The 26761-nt window shown below is 40.4% G+C and overlaps 1 protein-coding gene, 1 long non-coding RNA gene and 1 pseudogene across 2 annotated transcripts in view; 1 reads left to right on the top strand and 2 right to left on the bottom strand.

The window, feature by feature from the left end:
• Positions 1 to 12056: 12056 nt before the first annotated feature.
• On the bottom strand, positions 12057 to 25402 carry LOC116642547. The gene is made up of 3 exons (XR_004301350.1): positions 25319 to 25402; positions 16765 to 16983; positions 12057 to 12127 (listed from the first exon to the last, which is right to left on the bottom strand). It is a non-coding gene; the product is annotated as an uncharacterized LOC116642547 (long non-coding RNA).
• On the bottom strand, positions 12737 to 13988 carry LOC116642544 (annotated as a pseudogene).
• The window catches only part of GLIPR1 (GLI pathogenesis related 1), a 5968-nt gene continuing 4555 nt past the window's right edge, over positions 25349 to 26761 (top strand). The window contains exons 1-2 of the mRNA XM_032421036.1: positions 25349 to 25424; positions 26225 to 26492. Of these exons, the coding sequence (XP_032276927.1) occupies positions 26319 to 26492 (174 nt within the window). The 5' untranslated portion in view covers positions 25349 to 25424; positions 26225 to 26318. The remainder of the gene's footprint in view (positions 25425 to 26224; positions 26493 to 26761) is intronic.

Raw genomic sequence — 26761 nt, 5'->3', positions numbered from 1 at the left:
GTGACCAATCCGTATGTATGTATTGTTGTCCTTTATTTCTTGGACAATTTAACTACCTTATGCAAAATCCAGCTTTCAATTTTGCTTCTTTATTTACAGATTACCGATTCTGGTATCCCAGATGGGAAGTTCCCCGGCCAATTGTGTGTGATCCACTGTGCTTATTTATTTTCTTTCTGAGAATGCTATGTTTTTCAATATGTATCATAGTTGTTTTGATAATACAGTCTCGGTTTCCAAATATATTATTGGAAGAAGAGATGATATTTGCCCCTGAAGTAACTGAGGTAGAGCCAGAAAAGTTACAGGAAGAAGACAGGGAAAAGTTGGAGGAAGTGGAGAAAGAGGAAGGAGATAATGAAAAGGAGGAGGGAAAGGAAGAGAGTGGAAAGGAGGAAGGGGAGGGAGGGGGTGAGGAAGAGGAAGGGGTGGAGGAAGAGAGCTTAGATTTACCACCATCATAGGACAAATGTATAATACAAAAACTAAATAAATAAAAGCAAAAAATAAAACACTGAGCTTTAACAAAAAAGAATATGTACAAACCACTACTGCAATACCTTTTATTCTCTTCTCTTTCTTATATTTGTTCACCAAATTTAAATTTGAAAAACAGAAACAAATAAACAAAAAACATGTTTTTTATAGTAAGTATTGTAAGGCAAGCTCTTGGACACTAAGAGTAGGTAAAGATGTGATGACAGAAATACTAAAAAAGATTTGACCAGTCTAATTAGTTTTAAGATTTTACTGTGTTATCCTTATAAAGGAAGGAATTCCCATTTTCTAAATATGTTTCTCTCTCTGTGTTTTAAATATTTCTTAAATGGGTTAATAAGTTTCTCAAGTATTAAGGTGCCTAGGATCATTCCAACTCAAGATAACCATTTAATAACCTTTGGTTTTGTTATTTTTATCATTACTGTTATAGTTGTTATTTTTTTATTTTATTTAAAATCAATTAATTATTTTTATAGTTGTTATTGATAGTGGTGATGATGGTGGTGATGATATTGACCATGGGATATCAAGGCATTGAATATCATTATGTATATTTATATTGTTTGTGTTTGAAATAATTTAAGTGGTACTTGTACATGCTGTTAGGAGATAAATTTTTATTTCTACTTCATGTTTAATATTTCATTAAGGCCTTGTAATTCTTTATTAGGCTATATAATTTGTTGCCACTAAGGGCAAATAAATGTCAAAAATTTAATTATTTGTGATTGAGCAATTTGGCTGCTTCCAAATTTATGTGGTAAAATAAAATAAAAATTTAAAAAGTTATTTACTTGCAATTATTTAATATGTACAGTAAAAGTTCATAAATTAATAATATAAAATAACTACTTACTATTTGTAGTACTAATAAATGATCTGAATAAAAATACCTAACATAGGGGCGCCTGGGTGGCTCAGTTGGTTAAGCGACTGCCTTCGGCTCAGGTCATGATTCTGGAGTCCCGGGATCGAGTCCCGCATCGGGCTCCCTGCTCAGCAGGGAGTCTGCTTCTCCCTCTGACCCTCCTCCCTCTCATGCTCTCTGTCTCTCATTCTCTCTCTCTCAAATAAATAAATAAATAAAATCTTTAAAAAAAAAAAAATACCTAACATAGCACACATCAAATGGTATAAACTCCATATTTATTAACTTCAGTATATTAAAAGACTATTCTTAAATGGGGCAAGGTGAGAATTATACAAAAAAGCCCTGCATATATGTAATTTCTGTGTAGTCAGCCTCTTTTCTAACCAGCTTCCTAAGAAAAAGCCTTAGGTAGAGAAAAGGGCTGATTCTCTACAGTGCTTTTATTTATTAGTATTTTCTGATATTTATGTACTACTTCATAGCTTCCAAAGTGCTTTCACATAATTCTTTAATTCCCAAAACCACTCTGTGGAGTCGGCCTTGCTTCCATTTTTAAAAATGAGAAGACTGACTTTGAGTTTGTGAAGTGTTACAACCAAGGACTGAAAACAAATTAATTTCTGGACATTCTGATGCATTTATAAGTGTAAATTCTTCATGATACCACGTTCAGTTCCCACTATCACTAACTTACATATCTGTATATCTAACTTCTACTCATCTAACTTTACTCTTCAGCATATTCTCCAGGTGATTTCATGGAATATGATTGCTATAAGCCAGTGGTTCTTAACTGCGGGCAATTTTGCCACCTTCCTTCCAGGGACATTTGGCAAAATCTGCAAACGTTATTGAAGTTGTGCCCAGGAAGGTACTACTGGTATCTAGTGGAAAGAGGCCAGGAACGCTGGTAACAATCTTACAGTGCCTAGGACGGCCCCCACAGCAGAGAATTATCCTGTCCAAGATACCACCAGTGCCAAGGTTGAGAAATTCTGCTGTTGGCTTACTTCCACCCTGGACATGTGTAAATTATGGATGTATTGTATATGTTATTGTATTTCCTTAATTTCTCATTTTTCTAAAAATTTGTTCTCTCATTTTCTTTCCTACGCTTCTTACCTCACCTTTTTATATCCACAAGTTACCATGGGAACATCATTTTGCTTTTGTGATTCTGTCTCCTTACTTTGGAGATGGTCTGCTGACCACAGGTGGGTGCAATCATAGGTTTTGGCGTGGAGATCCAGACAGACATTCAAGACAGGTTCTCCTTGGTGGCAAAAGTTTTAATAGGTAAAGCTCTGAGGCTGTTTAGCAGACTGCATGGAAAGAAAGAATGAATACAGAGAAGCAATGAGTGGCTGTTGTCCCTGATGCCTAGTTTTATCCCAACCTTTCATATGTATTTTTTTTTTCCCAGAATATATCCTCTTTCCAACCAGTAAGGTTTCCTTAGGTTACTTTGAGTTGGATTCTGTAACTGACTCAATTAACAGGACATTACTATAAAGATATTTTCATTAAAATGTCCATTATTGGGCACCTGAGTGGCTCATTCGGTTAAGCATCTGCCTTCGGCTCAGGTCATGATCCCAGGGTCCTGAGATGGAACCCCACATCAGGCTCCCTGCTCAGCGGGGAGCCTGCTTCTCCCTCTGCCTGCCGCTCCCCTGCTTGTGCTCTCTCTCTGTCAAATAAATAAATAAATAAAATCTTAAAAATTAATTAATTAATTAATTAATTAAAATTATTCTGAAACAGCATTAGCAATAATGGCACTAAAACTCAGTATGTAAAGATCCTTCATAGCATCAAGTAGTCAAAGGAATAGAGTGTCTTTTTAAGTTTTATTTCCTAAGTCTTGGTTCTTGGTATCATCTCCATCTCTCCCAGAACCATATACTCTATGTGCTTAGAATACTTACTTTTATCTTTATTACACAAGTTACAGGTTGACTCCCTGCATAAGGGATCATTAGTATGAATCCCAGAGATGTCAGGGGAAATTACTCTTACTCAGTTTCCATGGCACTGAGTTTCAGGAATATACTTTCACCAGGATGTTCTGACCTAAATGGTCTTGAGTGGTGAATGACCATTTGGTTCATTCCTTAAAGTATTATATATTCCATTTTGCATTATAAAATTCTAAGACTGTTGAAATGTTCCTGGCACTAGTAAGGTAATCTCCAACGAGTGTCTATACTACATTACGTGTAGTATATACTTGCCCTTGGTTTAGCTAAGGGTTTGATAAAGAAAGTGTCAAAGAGTCAGTTCACTTAGTCAATAAATATTAACAAAATATTAGTGATCCAATGCTATCTTGAGTCCTTCATTTAAATGGTCAAGGATCAAGTATGTTATTCCTTAAAACTAGATAAAGGTAAAGATTGTTGGGTTTTCTATAGGTTCCTCAACTCCCCATAACAATGAACTACAGTGCTGGATGGTAATAGACACTACAAAAAGGGAGGCTGGGGAAGAACAAGAATGAATACAGAATGTTCACAGGAACAACACACAGCAATGGGGAAGGAACTAGTTAGAGTCCTAAGGGTTTGGTGACTCTAGAGGGGGTAGGAGGACTTGCAATTATTTAGCATAGCCGTGAGCCCCTTCCACAACATTCAGTATAATGTTGCTGGGAAACCAGGTTGGTCAGAAGTGGTGGGCTGGAGCAGAGTGGAGGGCATTGGACCTTTTCTTTCCCTTCCATAGCAAAAGCAATTGCCAAAAACACATGCCCACTCAAATTCAAAGTACCGCCTGAGTGAGGGAAATTTATTATGGACAGTATTAGAAAAGATCTCTAAAAATATTTAAAATCTGAGGAATATTATTGATATTCCTGTTATTAAACAGATTTGATAGACTTCAACGTTGGAGTGAGACATCTGATGGGATGCTAGCTTGTGTAATGTTCTATTCCTGTGGATCAGACATTCAGGAAACAAACACACGGTGTTGGCTAAGACTCTGAGGGCAGGAAAGTCACACCCATACCCAGAAAAGATGTCAGAATAAGTGTCTATTTCAGTGAGAATGAACCACTGGCTTTTCCAGGATGGAAGGAGCCCAATGTAGTCAACTTGCCACCAAGTGCCAGTTAGTCTCCTCAAACAATAGTGCCATGTTAGGGACCCAGAATTCATCTCCATTGTTGGTAGATTCTATATACAGAGGTACCTGGACCAACACTGATAAATGAAAGTCTATGCAACTGGATCTATATGTGGCATCCATGCATCCTATTTGTCTGCCCATCATGCTAATTCTGGGTGGGCAAAGGAAAAAATCTAGTTAATGTCAACTGATGAATTATTTCGTCTACTTTGTCATTTGATGCATCTGGTGGGCAATAATCGGTAAAAAAAATTTCTGCCTACCATTCCCACTTCTTTATTTCCATTCACATGCCTCTGCCCCAGACCCTCTTATTTCTGAGGGTCCTTTTCCTTCCAAACTCCTAACCTATGGCTAGATATTTGCTATGGTCCATGTGTCCATATTGATTCTCATCTCAAGCCACTTGTACTTCCATACAAAGTGGATAGTCAGGTCTACCACTCAAAGCTCCACCCTGAAGATTTTCTCTTACTGCTGCCTTTCAAGGCTATAATGCAGTCATTGTCCATTTTCTGCTTGCACCCACATTTTGGGCCAACTAATAAATTAACATTTGGCTTTTAAAAATTACTTTTACCTAGATGTACAGGACACCCCCTCAATATAGTCACAAGTGTGAACTGAGATAGGGGTGCTGGTATAACAGTGGTGGGTGAAATGGAGGTCTAGGTTCTCTGCTCATGTAGCTTACTCATGCCCTGTGGTCCCACTTGGATTTGATTCCATGATGATGCTTTGGTTCAATGTCAACTCAGATCATGTGTCCATCAGTTTCCCAAATGTGTGGATATTCCCCCTTTAAAATATATATTCATTCAAGTAAATGTCCATGGGTTCCTTTTGGAAAATACTCAGAAATTCGTTAAAGTGCATATTAGTGGCCTCCTAGGAACTCAGCCACCTCTTCAGTGGTTTCCTGTGTAAAAATTGGCTCAGTTCCAGTAACTAAGCAAGGGATCATGATTTCTTACCACTTGCTTCATTGGATCACTACTGAAACCAACTGTGCCAGTTCAGATCCTCCTGAAGCCAATGTCAAGACAGAACTAGAAGTATAAGAGGTTCATTATTTGATGCCTGTAAAACTTGAGGTATCAAAGAATATAATATGGGAAAGAGGGGAAAAAAAGAGTAACTTTGTAGTGGAGAAACCTGATAAACACTACGACAGCCAGGAGATCAAGATCAATATCAACAATGGTAAGTCATGTTAATAGCATGTATCCTTGATATGATATGATGAAAATGGCATTTTACCTCTGTAGTCTTCTTCCCAAAAATACTGGAATCCCAGTCAAATCATGAGAAAAACATCAGACAAATCCCAATTAAGGGACATTCTATAAAATACCAATACTTCTAAAAACTTTCAAAACTTTCTTTATTTCAAAAAAAAAAAAACTTTCCTTAATTCATCAAAAATAAGGAAAACCTGAGAAACCATCAGAACCAACAGGAATCTAAACCTAGACACAAGACTACTAAATGTAAGATGGTATCCTCAACAGGATCCTGGGACATAGGAAGGACATTAGGTGAAAACTAAGAAAATCTTAATAAGTATGTGCTTTAGCTATTGAACTTGTATCAATATTGGTTCATTAATTGTGACAAATGTACTGTAAGATGTTAATAATAGGGGAGAGTGGGTGTGAGGTATATGGGAACTCTGTACTGTCTTCACAATTTTTCTGTAAATCTAAAATTGTTCTAAAATAAGGTTTTTAAGAAAATTAAAAAATTATGGGACATGAAAATTACATAAAATTCAAATTTCACTGTCCATAAATAAAGTTTTATTAGAATACAGAAACACACACAAAGGGCTGGGAGAGAGCATTAGTAGATAGGGAAAGCCTTCAGACTATAATGCAGATCTGACACCTGTAAAATTCAGTCAGAAAAAGGCTCAGACCACAGTGCAACTCAGAAAAATCTCAGCCCAAACAAGGCGGGGAGCTGTGGTGCAAAAATCCCCTATAGAGATCTTTCGTGCTGGGAGAGGTATGTGTTGGGCAGTGTTGTCAGAATTTCAATCTAAAATTAAACCAGAGGGGGAAAACAAATAAATAAATAAATAAAATCAAACCAGGGGATACAAAATGGAAAAAATCTCATGCATGTCCCCTCAGGAGCACAAAACTTAAGGACTGAGAGACTCATTTCCCATAAACAGAAAACTGATATTATTGGAATTTTTAAAAATGATACAGGGCGCCTGGGTGGCTCAGTCGTTAAGCATCTGCCTTCGGCTCAGGTCATGATCCCAGGGTCCTGGGATCGAGCCCCGCATTGGGCTCCCTGCTCGGCGGAAAGCCTGCTTCTCCCTCTCCCACTCCCCCTGCTTGTGTTCCCTCTCTCGCTGTGTCTCTCTCTGTCAAATAAATAAATAAAATCTTAAAAAAATAAAAATGATACAGAGTTTAGGGGCGCCTGGATGGCTTAGTCGTTAAGCGTCTGCCTTCAGCTCTGGTCATGGTCCCAGGGTCCTGGGATCGAGCCCCGCATGGGGCTCCCTGCTCCGCTGGAAGCCTGCTTCTCCCTCTCTCACTCCCCCTGCTTGTGTTCCCTCTCTCGCTGTGTCTCTCTGTCAAATAAATAAATAAAATCTTTAAAAAAAAAATGATACGGAGTTTAAAATGATACAGGGTTTGCCTCATATCAACCTTGGGAAGTTTTGCTAATAGTTCCCAGAAGAAAAATGACCCCAGTCGGTTGGCCTTGCAAAATAAGCTGAATTGAGCTTTGTTTGTATGACTGGATGGGTTTTGTCTGCTCAGGGAATTTTCAAAACTGGTCTCTGTTTTTTATTTTAACAGATGCTAAGTGAACTTTCTCCTCTTTACGTTCTCTGCCCATAAATACAGACTACCGCAAACCCTCAACAGAGGATTGCCTGTGACTTGCTACACTTTGCATGTTTTGAATTGCAATTCCTTTGCTAATTCCCAAATAAACCAGTCTTTCCGGCCATTTTGAGCCGGCATCGGTTTACCTCGTTATCTAGGTCGATAGCAGAAATGGATTAGTGCAGCTGTCATTCTCAGTCACTGACCACAGTTACCCAGGAAAAGTGGAGCCTTGGCTGAGATGCTGTAGCCAATTCCACAGTTCTGCGGCTGGGGACCGTCAGCTAACCGCACGCTTTGTGACAGGTTCTATCTTGATGAGAGATCTGAGCGATAAGCCCTTGCGCGGCCACAGTAGGTAAAGAAGATTCGCCTACAGTGGCTAACACTTCACATGGGTCAAAGCAGATATGCAGCGTATCTCACAGCTTTTAAGATTTAAAGGAAAAGATAAGGGGGAACCAACTGTTAAAAAAAAAAGTGGGGAGGCAATTCTGATTAGAGTGTGAGATTAAACTCTCCTCCATAAGGGAAATAATTCCTGGAATATGATATGAAAATTCCAATTGACAGGCAGGCGAAGAAGGTCTGAAACCATGTGATGACATCACAGTATAAGGGCCTGAGGATCAGTAACAGAACTTTCCTGGGTTTCTGGGTACTGGGCTTAATGTGCAATGTAACTCAGATCCTAGGGCATGAGCCATATGTCAATATTGAGGGGAGAGAAGGACACAGCGGTAAGAGTGAAAGGTGTTAGGCTAACCAGTTCTGTTAGGAGGAATACCAGAGCTCATCCATGGTAAGGATGGTGTGAGTGAGTTGGGAAACCCGCTGCTGCCACTGAGCAAGGGTGGGTTCTTTACTTGGGAGCCTTGGAGTAATCCAAGCTGAAAGGCGTGGGTGAGTTTAAGGACTCAGACCCTGGGGGACACAAAAGGAAATTGTACTTCTGGCAGAAGACTGAAGGAGGGCTGCAGGAAAGGACATTGCATTTTTTGCATTAAGGATACTTGATCCAGTTATTCACCATTTTCCCTTTGAAAGGCAATCATATGCATTCTACTGGGTTGAATGCTTGGTTGAGACTTTATTAATAAGGGACTCCAGTGATTTTAAGATCAAAGATGCCAGTAAGAACCTGGGCATTGTCAGAGAAGCATTTAAATTAAAAACAGGCAGCTCATCAAAATGACCCGATTAAATGGAAAAGATATATTCAGATACCTGTTTGTAAATAAGGGGAAGCCATTTCCCTGGGGCCTAGAAGATGATTTACTTCTGACCTTGAAGGCTTGTTCCCCACTATATGAGTTTCTATGTGCAGAAAGAAAAAACAAGATAGAACTTGATTTGTGGATGGCAATGCTTGATGGATAGAGAAGATTTGTTTCTGAAATAATGCCAGCTAACAATAAATTTCTAGTAAAAGAAAAAAAGGTGCGTAATTTGGGCACCTGGGTGGCTCAGTCAGTTAAGCGTCTGCCTTCGGCTCAGGTCATGATCCTGGGATCCTGGGATCAAGCCCTGCATTGGGCTCCTTGCTCAGCTGGGAGCCTGTTTCTCCCTTTCCCTCTGCCCCTCCCCCTGCTTGTGCTCTCTCCCTCTCTCTCTCCCTCTGTGAAATAAATAAAATCTTAAAAAAAAAAAAGGTGCATAATCAGCAATATGGACAGTTATATACAGTATATCTAACACAAACCCTTACTGAGATAAGTAGATAGATGATAGATAGATAGATAGATAGATAGATAGATAACGATTCAGTCAATGACCAGTGGTCTAACCATTTGTTTTGGCAAGTGGGACACAGAGAACCAGACTTAAAAATACCATCATTTGGAAGCTGGACTTAAAGAAAAGCCATGAGCTTTTTATCTTAAAATATGGATTAGTCAAAAAAATGTATGGATGAATCATGTTGATGCCCATCAGTCAAATTCAGAGGAGAGTAGTGCCAGTGATTCAGAAAAACAAGACATGTTTATTTGTCTGTGACATGTTTATTTGCAAGCTGTGACAGGGTTAGGTCCCTGAGAGGAGTGTGCATGAGGTTGTAAGCCAGGTCTCAATAGACACAGTTCCAGAAATTGCTCTTGTTTTGTGTCCAGCTTATAATTTACTAAAGACATGTTTACATTTTAGTCCATAAACCGATCCCAAAGTTACATGGCTCATCACCCAGGGGAGTAATAAGTTACAACTAGGTTTTCTTTGCTACTGACAATTTTGCGGGCTTTGATTTTGTGACCGAGGCCTTGACAAATACAAAAAAGTCTAAAAGACAAAGACTATCCACATACACAAACCCAAACTTAGATACCAACAGATCAGGGAATGATAGCATTTTATAGCAGACAGTATAAGACACAAAGGAGCAAGAAATGTAACATGAAATGATCCTCTCAATAATTCATATCAACCACAAAACAGAGGAATAAACGAAAATTAAAATAGGCACTTTAAGTAATTGTACCCTCCTTGATCTTCATAACTGGCATGGTGACCTTTAGCAGGTGTTCTTCATTTTATATGATTGATTTACTAACCCTCCTTTCATATCTACAAATCTTATTTTTCTTTCTGGAAGAAGAATTAAAAGCCCTTGCACATCACAGAACAGGAATTGCACAACACAGGAAGCCTCTTGCACTGAGAGCTGTTAAGTAGGCACCACTAAATCTCCACAGAATCAGGAAATGTTACAGGCCACTGCACCCCCTCACTGATCCACCACGCCCTGTGCCTTTAAAACCCTCTTGGCGAGGCAGAAAGCGTGGAGTCGTGGCCAGCCTCCTGAATAAAGCTCCTATTCCTTTTCAATCAACACTGGTCTCTTGAGTATTGAGCAATGGGCGGAACTTGGGTTTTGGAAACACAATTACTAGGCAAAACATGGCAGGGGTTGTGACAAAGCATTAAGGAGTAATATTCCAGATTAAAAGAATGTGTTTCAACTCACGTTGCAGGGCGATAAACTAGCTGATCACTAGCTGAATTGTTTCTAAGAAAGGGAGTTGGCAATGAGGGGAGAGACATAAAAGATGCAGCTTTCTGAATAACTTCTCCAGAGGTAACTTATTTTTCTGCCCCCTACACAAAGTGGAAACTGGCTATCTCCATTGTGTCCCCAGTCTGAAACAGACACCTTCCGTCCCCTCCTCCTCCTCCTCCTTTGTATTTGGAGTGTGGACATGAAGCCATGGAGGGAGCGGTAGTCCTGTGACCATGAGATAAGTATGAGTGGAAAAGCCACATGCTAGGGATGGTGGGACAGGAAAACAGAAAGTGAGGGAAATAATGGCATCATGTTGCTACCGCACATCCCTGCACCCCCACCTTTGGACTTCTTGTTATTTTAGAAAAATCATACCCCATTGTAGTTAAGTCACTGTGGATGTGTTGTTGGGCAACTATCCCTTCCTTCAAAGAACAACCTCAGGGGGCGCCTGTGTGATTCAGTCAGTTAAGCATCCGACTCTTGATTTTGGCTCAGGTCCTGATCTCAGAGTCGTGAGATCGAGCCCCACTGGGGTTCCGTGCTGATTGTGGAGCCTGCTTGGGATTCTCCCTCTCCCACTGCCCCTCCCCCCACTCCCCACTTGCACGGGCACTCCACTCTCTTTCTCTCTAAAAAAACAAACAAACAAACAAACAAAAACCTCAAAACAGTGAAATTTGAAATGCAGAAGACCGTGTGTTAAATGGACTGCTTGCTTGGGCCTACCTGCTCATGCAAACCCATAAGACTCAAGCATGATTTCCTATCTGCATATCTTAGCAGCTCAACACAGGCAGATGTCTTTCTTAAAAATAACAAATAATATATATTTTAGTTCTAAGTTTCTAGTTCTTTTTGTTTTAAACCAAAGGGTGGCCTACATTTTCACACCTACCAGGAAAGTTCCAAGTTACTGTCTCACTGGTGACAACTGTCCTCCTCACAAAAGGGCAAGCAGAACAAACTCACTTGTTCATGGGTGTGATTTTGTTTTGCTTCGTCTTTGCTGACTTCGGTTTTAGACATCAAATGACCTCAGACACTGCCCGTTGGCAGAGTTCCCATCTGGTTTTTGACGTGGCCTGCTATTTCTCAATCCTTTCTGTCTGCCTGGTTGGGCTTTCCTAACACTGACTTTGGCCTAAGCTGTTAGCCCTCCTCACAACAGGCAGCCCCATGGAATCCTGGCTGAGCTTACCTATACTGGGCTAATAAAAATGATAACTCCCTAGCAAGACTGGTCATGAAAAAAAAAAAGAGAGAGAGAGGAAACAAAAATTGCCACTATCAGAAATAAAACAAGGGCCACTACTAGAGATCCTGGAGGAGAAATTAGAAGAATAATGAATAATGAATAACTTTTTGTCAATAGATTCAGTGATTTAGTTGGAATGAGCAAATTCTTGAATGAGTCCACTTTCAAAACCAACATGAGAATAAAGAAAAAAATCTAAGTAGCCTCCCATTAAAAAAAAAAAAACTAAACTAAACTAAAACTATGAAAGGTCCGAGACTGTATGTTGCTTGCGAACTCACAAGTTAGTCAACCACAGTTTCAAAGATACTAAGAGAAAACACAGGACTTCTGGGTCAGAGATGGAGGACAGTATTTTACAGTAATGGTAATGAATTAAAGCTTTTAAAAACATTTTTGTTTCTTAAATTTTATTTATACTTAAGAAAGCAAATAGTCCTCTATGGCCTGTAATAAAAATATAGTTGTCCCTGGAACCACAGCTGACAGCACATGCTAAAGATGTTTTAGCAAAGAAACTGCAAAAAGAAAACAAAGGGGAAAAAAAAGTTAAGATCAGAACGTTGAAAGAAAACAGCAAAATTCCTGTTGAAACCACCACTTCCTTTGAGTTGATCAAGTTCAGAATCATTTCCTTCTCAAAAGTGAGAAATTAACTAGGCTAAAAGTGTGTAGCTACTTGAATAGTGTAAACTTTAATTGGGTAAGTCTCAATGCTATGATTATATTGGCTACCTTATCTCTTTGAACATTTATATCTTATATTCCTACCTGGAAACGCTTGGGTTATGATCAGATACAAGATACTCATGTTCAGATACATGACAAGCTTACCTCATGAATGATTAAATCTAGCAACATTATACAACATTATGTAAGTACTTCATAAACACAAGCATTAATCTATTAATATCTATTTTTGCCTGTGTATGGATTTAGAAAGTATATTTATCCTTTCTATATTTACAATAATTTTAAAAGTTTAGCCATCACAATTATCTTAAGATAAATTGCTTTCAGAAAAGGACTGCTTTTTTAAAAAATTTTTTTAAAGATTTATTTATTTATTTTAGAGAGAGAGAAAGAGAGAGAGCACACACACAGGTGCATGTGAGGGCAAGGTCGGGGGTAGAGGGAGAGGGAGAGAATTCTGAAGCAGCCTCGGCTTTGAGTGTCCAGGGGGCTCTTACTCCTTGGAGGCCATGTGGACCATAAGGTCCACCACCTGGTTGCTGTAGCCAAATTCATTGCCATACCAGGAAATGAGCTTGACAAAATGGTCGTTGAGAGCAATGCCAGCCCCAACATTGAAGGTAGAAGAGTGGGTGTCACTGTTAAAGTTGCAGGAGACAACCTGGTCCTCAGTGAAGCCCAGGATGCCCTTGAAGGGATCATCTGATGCCTGTTTCACCACCTTCTTGATGTGATCATATTTGGCAGCTTTCTCCAGGTGGCAGGTCAGATCCACAATTGACACACTGGGGGTGGGGACACGGAAGGCCATGCCAGTGAGCTTCCCATTCAGCTCAGGGATGACCTTGCCTATAGCTTTGGTAGTGCCAGTAGAAGCAGGGATGATGTCCTGGCAGCTCTTTGGCCATCACACCACAGCTTCCCAGAGGGGCTGTCCATGGTCTTCTGGGTGGTATTGATGACCTGGACTGTGGTCATGAGTCTCCCCACAATGCCGAAGTTGTCATGGATAACCTTGGCCAGAGGGGCCAAGCAGTTGGTGATGCAGGAGGCATTGCTGACATTCTTGAGGGAGTTGTCCTACTTCTCATGGTTCATACCCATCACAAACATGGGGGCCTAAGCAGAAGGGGCAGAAATGATGACCCTCTTGGCCCCACCCTTCAAGTGAGCCCCAGCCTTCTCCATGATGGCAAAGACCCCAGTGGACTCCACACCATACTCAGCACCAGCATCACCCCATTTGATGTTGGCAGGATCTGGCTCCTGGAAGATGGAGGTGGGCTTTCAATTGATGACAAGCTTCCCATTCTCAGCCTTGAATCTGGGCCATGGAGTTTGCCATGGGTGGAATCATACTGGAACATGTAGACTATATACTGAGGTCAATGAAGGGGTCACTGATGGTGACAATATCCACTTTGCCAGAGTTAAAAGCAGCGCTGGTGACCAGGCACCCAATATGGCCAAATCCATTTACTCCGACCTTCACCATGGTGTCTCAGGGATGTGGTTGGCACTGCACCAGAAGATGCAGCTATCTATCAAATGGGGAGGAGCAGATAGCCTAGAATCTTCTAATAATGGGGCAAGGTAGCATTATCACCAACATCTTTCTAATCTTAATCTCATATTGATAAGAAACTTGAATTTACTATATAGTTTGCAGAATTATAAAAAATAGACTATTCTTGTAAGTACAGGTTTGTACACAAAGTTCCTAGTTGAAAATATTCCTAAACTCTATCGGTCCATACTTCTGTGTTAGTCACTATATTCATACTGCACATATATATATTTATTTAAAATGTCACTAATATAATGCAAGCCACACCTGCTATTTTAAATATTTTTGTAGCTACGTTAACAAAGTAAAAAGAAGCAGGTGAAATTAATTTTAATAACAGACTTTACTAACCCAACTTATCCAAAGTATTATTATTTCAACATTTAATCAATATTAAAAGTATTAAAGAGATATTTTACATCCTTTGTTTCATATTAAGTCTTTAAAATCCAGTGTATATTTTATACTTAGAAAACAACTCAGTGTAGTCTAGCTACAGTCCCAGTGCTCAGAAGTCCCATGTGGCTAGTGGCTATGACACTAGATAGCACAAATTTAAAGACTCAGATCTTGCAATGCCCCAACTCTAGAGTACATCTTGTCCAATATCCCACCAGGTTTCTGTTTACTTAATATCATTTGAGGTGGGATTCTGAATTAGAGGGTATATTGACTGAAGGTTTGCATCCTCTCCAGATTCATATGTTGATGCCTTAACCCCTGATGTTATGGTATTAGGAGGTAGGGCCTTTAGGAAGTAATTAAGTTTAGATGAGGTCGTGAACATGGAGCCCCCATGAAGGGATTAGTGTCCTTATAAGAAGAGGAAGAAACCAGAGCTCTCTCATTCTCTCCACTATGTGATGACAGAGCGAGAAGGCAGCCCTCTACAAGCCAGAAAGAGGCCCTCACCATGAAGTGAATCAGCCTGCACACAGATGGTGGGATGTCCCAGTCTCCAGAACTGTGAGAAATAAAGTTCTGTTGTATAAGCCACCCAGTCTGTACTGGTTATAACAGCCTGAGGGAACTAAGGCAGAGGGAAAGATAGTAAGAGGTAATATAATGAAGACAAACTGCTTCTGCCTCATAGTTTAGAGGAAAAGGAAGACATGTATGTAAAGGGAAAAAGGGAACACAGAGGAAAGGATAGTCAGAAAATGCAAGAGAGAATGGGCAACATTTGATTTGGGCCTTATGGGATGAGTAGGAGTTTGACAAAGAAAGAAGTAAAAAAATGACACTTGGGTCAAAAGGAACAGAAACACTGATTCAGAGAAGAACCTGGCATTCGGTTCCTGTCAAGAAGTTTAAGGAAGCTGAATTACAGGAGACCAGCTCCTCAGCATGTGTCGGTGGCTTAAGGATTGCAAAAGGTTTGGATACACCACTGCTCAAAATAAAAAAGTGTATCTGATTTAAAATTCTGAGGAACAAAAAACTGTGATGATGACCATCGACATGGTTTTTCTACTTTCTGTAGTTCTACTTAGTAAAAATTAAACCAGCACACATTCTTTGATCAAGGATCGGCTGACCAAGCTCACAGGGAGATCCTAAAGTGAGAGTATGGAAGCTACTGGTGTGAACATACTTGTGGTTCCTGATCATTGGTATCTAGGCTAGATAGTGAAAAGGAACAAACAGGTTGGAGTCGGGGGCATGATGGATGAGAGAATAAGATGAGAAGCTTTTGAGTCACCAAAAGCATAGACAGCAGATTTAGTAGCAGGGACTGTGCCAGAACTTGGGAGGTAGGAGGCAGTAGATTGTAGGAATTTCGAGGTAGAATAATTCCATTTGGAGTTTGGAAGTAGAGCAACTCTAGCTGATAAGTCTATGTGAATGATTTCTTAAAATCAATGAAGTAGAGTGGGCTAAAAAGTTTGTGCTGGGTGTTAGATATCCAAATGGAGACAACAGTTATAGGCCATGGCCCAAGTCCTCAAGGACTGTAAGGGAGGTCTGAGGAGGATGGGGGTAAGAATGGAATTCAGTGCAAATGGATGTTGTGTACTCACAAAATCTTACTGAGGAAAGCTTGTGTAGCAATGGAAGCAGGTAGAAAGCTGGGAGAATTTTAGTCCCAACATCCTAAGATACAGGGAATGAGAGTGAGTAAGTGCCTTCAGCCTAAGTACTTTGCCAGAGATAAGTTGTCATTACAGCAAAGAGAAGCCACGTAGTGTAAAATAGTGGTTCTTAAACTTTGGCCATATCCCAGAAACACTGGCGAGAGCTGATTAAAAGCACTGACTAATTGTCATGATGTGGACTGTCAAGTGTAAAAGGTGTATGAGTCATTGGTATAAAGAAGAGAGATGAGGGGCACCTGGGTGGCTCAGTTGGTTAAGCAACTGCCTTCGGCTCAGGTCATGCTCCCAGGGTTCTGGGATTGAGACCCACATCGGGCTCCCTGCTCAGGGGGGAGTCTGTTTCTCCCTCTGCCTCTTCCCCCCTCCCCCGGCTTGTGCTCTCTCTTGTTCTCTCTCTCTCAAATAAATAAATAAAATATTTAATTAAAAAAAAAATGAAGAAGGGAGATGACCCTTAGTTTAATACACTTCTTTCATTTGCTGTGAACTCGAGCAGATTACTTAACACTGGCCCTCAATTTCCTCATCAAAAATTTAGCTATAGAATACATACTTTCCAGGATCCGAATGAGGTAAACATTAACTGAGAACATGGTGGGCCACAGTAAAATGGAAAGTATAAGATCATGGATCTCTGTGTTGTGAAGGGACCATCACCATGGTAGTGACCGGCAGAAGAGAGCCACCCTCTTTGTTTAAGTGGAATAGTCCAGAGTACAACTATTTGGCTTCCCAGCGTTGGGCAGCGTAAAAGCACAATGGCAGAAGGTGAAGGCTTGTTGCTATGGTAACTACATACCAGCTCTCTCAGCTTCCCCACAGGAGAGCTCCTCTTCCTGCACACAATATGCAGTTCGCACCAAGCTCTTTGCTGAGCTACTGAGAGCCTGGTAGTATAGCTGCGGAAGCATGTAAAGCACGCTCTGAGATCGCCCCCGTGGAGAGGCCCTGAAGGCACTTGATGGAGTGCAAAGTAAGAACTTCTCTCTTGCCTTCTTCAAATCAGAATGGCGTCACTCTGTAGAGAAACAGAAAAGAGAGCATCAGGGAGATTTTTATGCTAAAACTGAATTAACTCATATTTGGACTCTTACCAAACTAAGAAATGCAACCAGAGGATGTGAAGCTTCAGTAAATGTTTTCCTCTGAAACAGATCTAGCTTGGGGAAGTTTTTAGAAATCTGTATACATATTTCTTGTGTATATATATATAGGAAGAGAAGTGTGGCAACATTTAAGAGTGTAGAAATGTATGTTACTCATTTCTCATGCTGTCATTATCTTTGAGTTCATATTTTTAAAAGTGACTACTCTGTTTAAGGTTGAGCAGAATTGATCCCAGTGCTTATAAATTTCGTTTGGATGCTGTCTCTCTTGTTATGCCAAAGGCAAAATTGAGAAGTTCCACTGTGACTTCCTTTTTGGAAAAACCGTTCCTTGATGTCTGTGTGGCTGAAGCTGAAGTCAGGAAGTGATCAACTAAAGTCTGGCATACAAAAGGATAGAAAACAGGAAGTACTTAAATATGTATGTTAACATGACGCTCTTCTTGACGGGACTTCATTCCTGTTCTTGACTGGACCTCAACCTTGCCCCCCACCCCATCCTTGCCAGACCTGCATAGGCCAGCTTTATCAACAATCCTATCAGTTGAGAGTATCAGGGAGCAAGAATTCCCATCCACTTCAAGGTCCTTCTAGCTGGACTAAGAATCAGAGTGACATGAAACAGACTAACAGGAGAAAATAAAATTTAATAATGTATGTACAGGGAATCCACATAGACACGGAAATTCCAAAGGCAGTCAAGCAAAATGAGGTATATATGTCATTTTGAATTAAGGAGAAGGGGGTAGAGGTCTAGGACTTCAGAGGAAAGGACTGTATTTCACAGGGTGGTAAGAAGAACGGATATTTGGTAATTAGATGTTTGCCCTGACATACAGATGGTTCACTCAGATAACGTTTATCTCTGCTAATAACCTTGTTTTGGGAAAGACCCCCAGTTTAGATTCTTCTACTTAGTTAAGGGAGGGGCAAAACTTTCTCTTGCATTCACAGGGTCTTGATTACCTTCAACTCAAAATAATCTTCAGCTTCAAAATAATCTCAAAATAATCCTCCAAAGCGGCCCATCTTGAGGCGGCCTTCCCTTGGCCCCTATATGAGGAGATCTCCCTCACCCTTGATATATGATTAGCCTCAATATCTAATCAAATTCCTCACAGTCTGCAGGCTATACTTCTTAGAGCAACACCCAGGTCTGGCTGATAAGAAAACCATCACCACTGTTGCTGAGTAACGTCATCAGCAGGATTCTTCTACAACTGGGGGCCAGCAACTCTAGAAAGCTACCACCTTTTAAACTGCAACCCCCAGATGCTGCACGTGTCTGTTGCCACTCATCCAGCAAAAAAATGGAAACAGTGTGGGGGCTATTCATGTTGCTCATCTCCAAATCAAAGTCTTGGAGGGTTTTGAGCAAAAGAGTGACATAACTGACTTCTATTACAGAAGGGATACTTCTGACTGCTGGCAGGAGAATATAAGGTAGGGGCAGGGGAGGAAGCAAGGAGACTACTTAGGAATGTAATGCAGTAATCCAGGTTGGAGGTGAAGATAGGTTGCTAGAAAAGGGAGTGGTGAGAAGTGGATGAATTCCAGATATATTTCAATCAGATTTGCTAATGGATTACATGTAATGGGTGAAACAAAAATCAAGGGGGACTCCAAGATTTTGGCTTGAGAATTTGGAAGACTGGGTTGTAATATACTGAGAATGAGTAAGAGACAGGCGGGACTAGCTAGGGAGAGATATGTAGGGGGCTATGGGACCAGGCTCACAAAAATCACAAAAATGTGGAGGTGTAAGGAAACCAGAGATAAGGGAACAAACTAGACCACCCTGCCCTAGGTGTGTAGGCAGAGTGTCTTTTTTATGATAGTCACCTGTGACCAACAAAGAATAACCAGACCCTAAAAAAGAAGTAAGCCATTAAAGATGTTATCGCCAGTCCTTACTCAAGCCAAGACATCATAAGAATGATAAGGCCACAAGCTTCCTGGTCAGTTCTAAATAAAAGACTGTCAGTGGAGGCTCTCAGTGGCAACCCTGTCGGGATCCCTCTCACTCCTGGGAGCTTTTTCTGTATCCTTGCTTAATAAACTTCTATTGCTTTACTCACTCTCCTTTGTCTGAGAGATTTATTCTTCAACTCCGTGAGACAAGAACCTAGCTCTCCCGCTTCAAGATGGGAAAGGGGCGCCTGGGTGGCTCAGTCGGTTAAGCATCTGCCTTTGGCTCAGGTCGTCATCCTGGAATCCCGGGATCGAGCCCCGCATCGGGCTCCCCGCTCCGCGGGAAGCCTGCTTCGCCCTCTCCCACTCCCCCTGCTTGTGTTCCCTCTTTCGCTGTCTCTCTCTCTCTCTGTCAAATAAATAAATAAAATCTTTAAAAAAAAAAAAAAAAAGATGGGAAAGATGATGTATGGAGATGACAAGTAGCAGCTGAATACATGACAGGAGCTCAAGGTTGAAGATAGAAAAAAAGAAAATGCTTTGCATAGTGGCTAGTACCTATAGGACAGTGGGTAGGGATTTTCTGTTGGATCTAAGTACAATTCTGGGCATACCTGGGCTTGTTTGGTCAAAATCCTATTTTCATGAAGACTGAGGAGCCTTCTAGAGGGAACTCAGGCTAAGTTTGAACCAACAGAAAATTCTTTAGACCTTGACAGTGAGAAAAGATTCTGAACAGCATGGGGACTATCACTTGGATTTACCTCTTAATCTATACCCCATTAGAACACAGACAGGGCGGGTAAGTAAAAACTACAAGGCAAGCACCTGGGCATGGAGCACTGCTTTGAGACCCATCCTTATGGCCTGGCTCCTTTATGGAATAGTGACCACACAAGAGAAAAGACTAGAAAAGTAGCATGTGCCTTGAAAAGTAGCATAAGCTATTGGTGGAAATGGTTTTACTCATCAGCTAATGTAAAACAAATCCTTTGCAGGCAGTGAGGGCAAGAAACAGTGGAGTGTACATTACTATCCTAACTTGTTGTGGTTGGCTCTGCTTGGGGAAGAAAACTCTGGTTAGAGTATGTATTTGCACTAATAAAGAGTTGAAGAAAATGAAGAAATTCAGAACAAATCTCCCCAAAATATGCCACTTTGTCATGTAGACTCTTTTGAGCTGAAGACAATCAAGACCCTGTGGGCTCAAGGGAAACTTTGCCCCTCCCTTAACTGCCTAGAAGAATCTAAATTGGGAGTCTTTCTTAGAATAGACGTTATTATCAGAGGGACACCCGGCTGGCTCAGTCTGTAGAGCAGGCAACTCTTGATCTCAAGGTTGTAAGTTCCAACCCCAAGTTGGGTATAGAGATTACTTAAAAATAAAATCTTAAAAAAAAAAAAAAGAATAAAAGTTATTACCAGAGATAAATTTATCTGAGTGACTCATGAGTATGGCAGGACAAACATCTAATTATCAAACATCTCCTATTCTTATTGCCCTGAGAATTGCCCTCCCCTTTTTTGGAGCCCCTGACCTTTACCCCATTCCTTAGCTCAGGATGACACATTTACCTCATTTTACCTCTCTGTCTTTGAACCCCTTATGTATGTGGGATTCCCATACACATGAAATTAAATTTTATTTTCTCCTGTTAATCCATCTCCTGTCAGTTTAATTCTTAGATCAGCCAGAGGAACTTTTGAAGGGGAAAGGAAATTTTTCCTCTCCAACAAAAGGAGAGTAGTAGGAGTACAAAAGACTGGATTATTTCTTCCCTTAGGTCTAAAAAATTTGAAAAGATACCACATGACAGAATCCTTAGTAATGAAGGGAAGCAAAATTTGCCACTCCAAAATATGTCTCTTTGGCATAAGGATTATCTTGAGCTGGTTATATTTAAGAAACTGCAGAACAAAAAAGCTCTGAAAACTGAGTAGATACTACCCTTTTGTAGGAAATATTTACATTTACAAGGCAAATCTCCATTTGTTAGCCTCTCCCCATCTCTGCCACCCCCTATAAGAAGAGAGGGATGCTCCTTAATTTCTAGAAACTCTTATAAATGGAGAGGGCAATGATTTAAATCAATACCCTTGTTTACTGCGCCTTTCTGGGTAACCTCCCATAACTGACTTTCTCCTCCCCGCAACATCTTCTGTCTTTCTGTATTTAAGGCAGTGGCTTGGGCCATTTCAGGGACTTACTCAGTTTTCCTGGGTATCTTTCATGTATACAGGAGGTATACATGTTATTAAACTTCTGCTTATTTTCCACTGTTAATCTGTCTTTTCATTATAGGAGGTGTCTCAGCCAAGAATCTAGAAGGGTAGTGAGGAAATACTTCTTCCTCCTCCACAGTTACAAGAAAAGATTCAAGATAGTTATAGTTATGCTTGAATGCACAAATATAATCAACCTCATCCTGAGAATTACATATAACCCCAAGCTCCCAGTCATCCAAGCTAGACAAGACATGAAAGTAAAACTAAACTTTATAAAATTACAAGTCTTAAGAAGGCAATTGTTTTTTGAAAATGCATCTTCAATTGTTGAGTAGAGAAAAGAAATGTATTGAAAAGAGAGAGAAAAGAAATGTATAATGCAGCTAAAAACTTCAAAACATAAAAGCAGAAAAGGGGCGCCTGGGTGGCTCAGTTGGTTAAGCGACTGCCTTCGGCTCAGGTCATGATCCTGGAGTCCCGGGATCGAGTCCCACATCAGGCTCCCTGCTCAGCAGGGAGTCTGCTTCTCCCTCTGACCCTCACCCCTCTCATGCTCTCTCTCTCATTCTCTCTCTCAAATAAATAAATAAAATCTTTAAAAAAAAATAAAAATAAAAGCAGAAAAGTATTTCAGTCTAACAAATGAAAATGCCAATATTCCTGCTTTGTATATTATCTTAGAAGAAATGAGTATATTTTTTAGTAGGAACATGTCTCTAGTCCAGTGCGTTTGTGTGAGAAGGACCTTTGAATGAAAAGTGGCATTTGCCTACCATTCTCCATTTAATCTCCAAAGATGTTTAAAACTAATTATAAAATATCATTATGGGTAATTGAGTCCATCTATTTCTAAAATTAGGAAAATAAATAATTTAGATTATCCAAATGAATATCAAATGCAGTGGCATAAAAAATCACGAGATAAAGAATCTATTAAGAAACAAATCTAACACCATTCTGAATAATTTGCATCAAATTCCATTGTGAATCTATTGCAATAATTTTTATACTGTCAAGATATATTTTTTCTAACAATTAACTTATCTAAATGTAATGCCATAAAGTATGAAAATGTTTTAGGTTAAACTTACTTTCATTTGTACCTATGGGATGTACATGTGCATACCTAGGTTATTAAAAGGAAGTAATAATAATAGTTAATAAAGGTAGTATTTGTGTGCCTTGCATGCACTGAACTTTTTTTTAACAAATAATTTCTTATCAATTCAATGAAGTGGATGTTATTACTCTCCCATTTTAAAGATAGAGAAGCCAAGGCACAGAGAAGTAAAAGGCTCAGTTCTACAGCCAGTACATAGGACCTGATTTGAACCTAGATCGTTTAAAGAACTTGTGCTTGGGGACACTTGGGTGGCTCAGTTGGTTAAGCATCTGCCTTCGGCTCAGGTCATGGTCCCAGGGTCCAGGGATTGAGTCCCACATCAGGCTCCCTGCTCAGTGGGGAGCCTGCTTCTCCCTCTTCCTGCCCTTTCTCTGACAAATAAATTAAAGGGGGAAAAAAAAAAAGAACCTGTGCTCTTAACTGCAAACAGGATTTGCAATCAGGCAGACCCGATGTTACCACCTTAGTAGTGCCATGCTCTTGGTCCAGGTGTTTAACTTCTTTATGTCTCAAAACTGGGATATGTAAAATAAGGATAATAATGTATACCTCACACAGCTGTTGTGAAAGCACAGTGAGATAATGAACATGAACAAGCTCAGCCTTGTGCTCGCCGTCACTGCTGCCACATGGCCTAAACTCAGGTGGTTTCAAACGTCAGGTTCTTTCTGTAAACATGTGTAAGCTCATGCTGTGGGAGCCTGGTTAGGCAAAGGCTATTTTCCTCATCCCAACCTCAATATTGGATGCTATGCTACTATGAAAGCAAGTCTTAGACAAATTCTGCTAAATGTCTAACCATTCATTAGCAAGCAGTTACAAAAACAGTTCTGTTCTGTCCCTAGACGCTCCAACCATTCACCTGTATGAGAGGCTTGCCCAAGACCCGTTCTCAAGTCTGGATCAGGTTCTTCAGATAGGGCAGGGGACCGGGGTCTCAGTAAGAGAGTGTGCTTGGCTGTTTCTCTTAAACCTCCAAGCAATGGCGGGAGGGCATGTTCAATCTTCCTACGCACCATCCATTTTGAATTGTGTTCATTTTGCCAATGGAAATTGTTAACATCCTTACCCTAGTTAACAAACTCTCTCGGGTGTCAGTTTTCATAACTGTATGTGAAGTGCTCCAAGCACCTTTGGACTATGGATTCCTGATTAGAGTCCTTCAGTGCTAACTAAGGGTTCCTAGGATGTGGATTAGAGTTAACTTGTACACACGGGCATCCATACCACTGGCTTATACCAAGTTATTATTGTGTGAGGTATTATCACACAGGCAATATAACCGTGTCGTGTTTGTGTTAGGTTGATTAATATTATAATCCTTCCCCCTTTCTGGACCCTTTCCCTTTGTCCATCCCCACCCACCTCCCATCTTCAATGTAGTAGGTGACTAGCACCTCTTGAAACCAAAATATTTACAGATTCTAATTAGGGAGGCATGGGGATATAGGGCATTCTACATCATTGCTCCCCAAGAAATAAGAAAGTTCATCATGGATCTAAAAAAAAAAAAAGTGTCAAGAACAACACAGAGCAAGGCTGAGATTTTTCCCATAATATATACAATTATCTCCAGCTATCCAAACTGTTGTGGTTTTTTTGTTTTCTTTTTTTTAGAAGGTTCCTGAGTAAAACATGCTGGGATAGAGAGCCCTACCTCATCATTCATTGACAAGCTTTTAGTCTTCTATCTATGCATGGGTTTATCAGCAGTGAGTATGTGTTAATTTGTGTATGATTATAGAGATCCCATGGTTCTCCAAAATAAAAATGTTTTAGTTTTTCTTTCTGATTAAAAAAGATATTATATGCTTACTGTAAAAATATTTCCATAATACAGAAAAGACTAAGGAAAATACAAAAAAATCTAAACTGCCGCCATTCAGAGATAAACACTGAAAACAAAGCTCTTTCTTAACATACATTACTTTTCAAAGAGACCATGGCTAAGGCCCAGGGTAAAGAGAGGAAAGACTCAGCAAAGTTGTAAGCCTTCTTGAAAAGAAGTGGAGGCTTGCATTTGCTCCTAGCTGAAAGTTCCTGTTCTGAGTAAACAACTTCCGTAGGCTTTTGTCGTGAAAAGTTTTGTTGTGGAAATTAGGACCTTGGAGGGTTTTAGCTCCGAGGAGCTAATTTACTTTGCATAATAATGTAAAAATGGTCTCAGTAATGGCAGACTTTCCCTTTTGCTTATTATTTTCAAGAAATTAGAGAAAAAAATTGGATTAGTTCCTTACAATACCAAGATAATATGGCTTACTCTTGGAAGGTATATGTATACAATGGGGATTGTTCAAACGGTCACAAAATGTCACCGAATTTCCTCGTTTGCAAGGTTTTATTTTTCTTGTTCTGGTGTTCAAAATTCATTCTAGCTCACAGACTCATAAGAAGGTGGGAAGCTGCAGCAGGCCTGCCTCCCACCTCAAGCTGCAGGAAGGTCTCACTGTTGACGATCACTGCCTTGATCAAAAGGTTGCCTCTGGGCCCTAGACTAGGGGTCTTAGGTCAGTAGACTGGAAAGGAATGCTAGTACAAATTAGGCTGCCTGGACACAACTGAGATTATATATGAGTACTTTGTGAGGTTATATTGGGGGGCAATAATTCCACTTTAGAGTTCTGTAATGTTTCCTTTTAAGAATTTCCATTAAAGGGACGCCTGAGTGGCTCAGTCGGTTAAGCGTCTGCCTTTGGCTCAGGTCATGATCCCAGGGTCCTGGGATCGAGTCCCACATTGGGCTCCCTGCTCCGTGGGGAGCCTGCTTCTCCCTCTGTCTGCCACTCTCCCTGCTTGTGCTCTCTCTTTCTTTCTCTGACAAATAAATAAATAAAATTATTATAAATTATTATAAAATTATTTCCATCCTTCTCTAAGCCAAGGACCCTCTTGGCTGGTCCTGTGGGACCCCCTCTGGGTACCTGGACCTGGCCTGCCGGCATCAGATATGTGGTCCCTGTCCCCTCCAGTTCTCTTCACCTCCTTACCCTTTTTTCACTTGATCAACACCAGTCTGATTCCAGCTCAGCGAAGACGTCACTGCTGTTGTAGGAAGCCGTTTTGACCCGTCCCAGGATGGGTTAAGCAGCCTCTGTAAGTCCGTAGCCCCGAGTGCTTTCTTCTACCTAGACCTTCAACTGTCTCTGTCCTTGTCACCACTGTCTCACAGCTCCTACTTCTCTGAACTCCTGGAGGGCGGGTGTTTATCTCATATTACGAAACTGAATACCCAGAGCAGAATTTAATACGTGTTAATATATTAGCTAGTTCATTGGATCCTCCCAAGTCCTCTCTGATTAAGGGGCTAGAAAAAGTTTTATTGGCCTCACTCAGTAAATAGGCAGCTGAGGATTACAGTTTGGTAACTTGTCCAAGGTCTTACAGCTAGTGAGGAACAGAACTTAAACTAAAATGTGAAATTGAGACGAGTGCTCTCTCTACCATTTCTCTCTCTCTCTCTCTGCCCTCTTTTTCCCTTGGTTACACACACACACACACACACACACACACACACACCATCGTGAATGAATTCTACGTCAAGTTAAGATGTTAGCCAGATATTCCAACTGATATGACTCTTAAAAAGTTTTTGAAAAGCATTTTGCAAGACGTTTATGGAAGAAATATGTTTTTATTTAACCACCAGAACCTCTGTAAAAATTGAGACTGTTATTTCTGGAGATTCTAGAATTTCCCTTGGAAATATCCCCTAACTCAAAAGAAAGTCTGATGCAGCCTCACAAAAATCTATGTTATAATAGGTGCTGTGTTACTGAGAACCACTGCAAAGGCGGGGTTAAAAGCCCCAAAGTGGCGGCAAACCATATATGGAGAAACCCATTTCTTTAAACTTGTGGTGAACTCATGTTCTGCTTTTTGTTTTTTTCTCGAAGCTGAAGTCAGTAAAACCGAGAGAGGCACGCACGTCAGGACCAGCCGTGGCTCTGGGGTCCACCCTCCCGGGGCTCCGTGCCAGGCAGACCGAGCATGCGAGTCACACTTGCTATGACAGTTTGGATCGTTTCTGTAGTTCCCAGTCACGCGTATACAGCAAGCAGTTTGCCAGGTATCGAAAATGAAGATTTCATCAAAGACTGTGTTCGGATTCATAACAAGTTCCGATCAGAGGTGAATCCAACAGCCAGTGCTATGCTCTACATGGTAAGGAAAAGAGCATAAGTAAGTAAAAAACAACTCATGTGTACTGACGTGGGAGGTAAATCCTTGCTAACCCGGAAGGCTCTTTTTTTTCATTGTGATTCATGTGTGCAGTAAATTCATAATCTGTGATCAAAATGAATCCGGTTTAGCTCTGTTGACTCATCTCTTGCAAGCAGGCTCAGCAAGTACATTTTATTTCTCTCTTTTAGATACTTCCGTTCCTCTGGTCATAGATAGATTTTGCTTTTTTTTTTTTTTTTTTTTTTTTT

The sequence above is a fragment of the Phoca vitulina genome, unplaced genomic scaffold (assembly GCF_004348235.1).
Source record: "Phoca vitulina isolate PV1807 unplaced genomic scaffold, GSC_HSeal_1.0 scaffold23, whole genome shotgun sequence".
Taxonomy (NCBI): domain Eukaryota; kingdom Metazoa; phylum Chordata; class Mammalia; order Carnivora; family Phocidae; genus Phoca; species Phoca vitulina.
The sequence above is the reverse complement of the archived record's forward strand: the minus strand, read 5'-3'. Positions and strand labels throughout refer to the sequence as shown.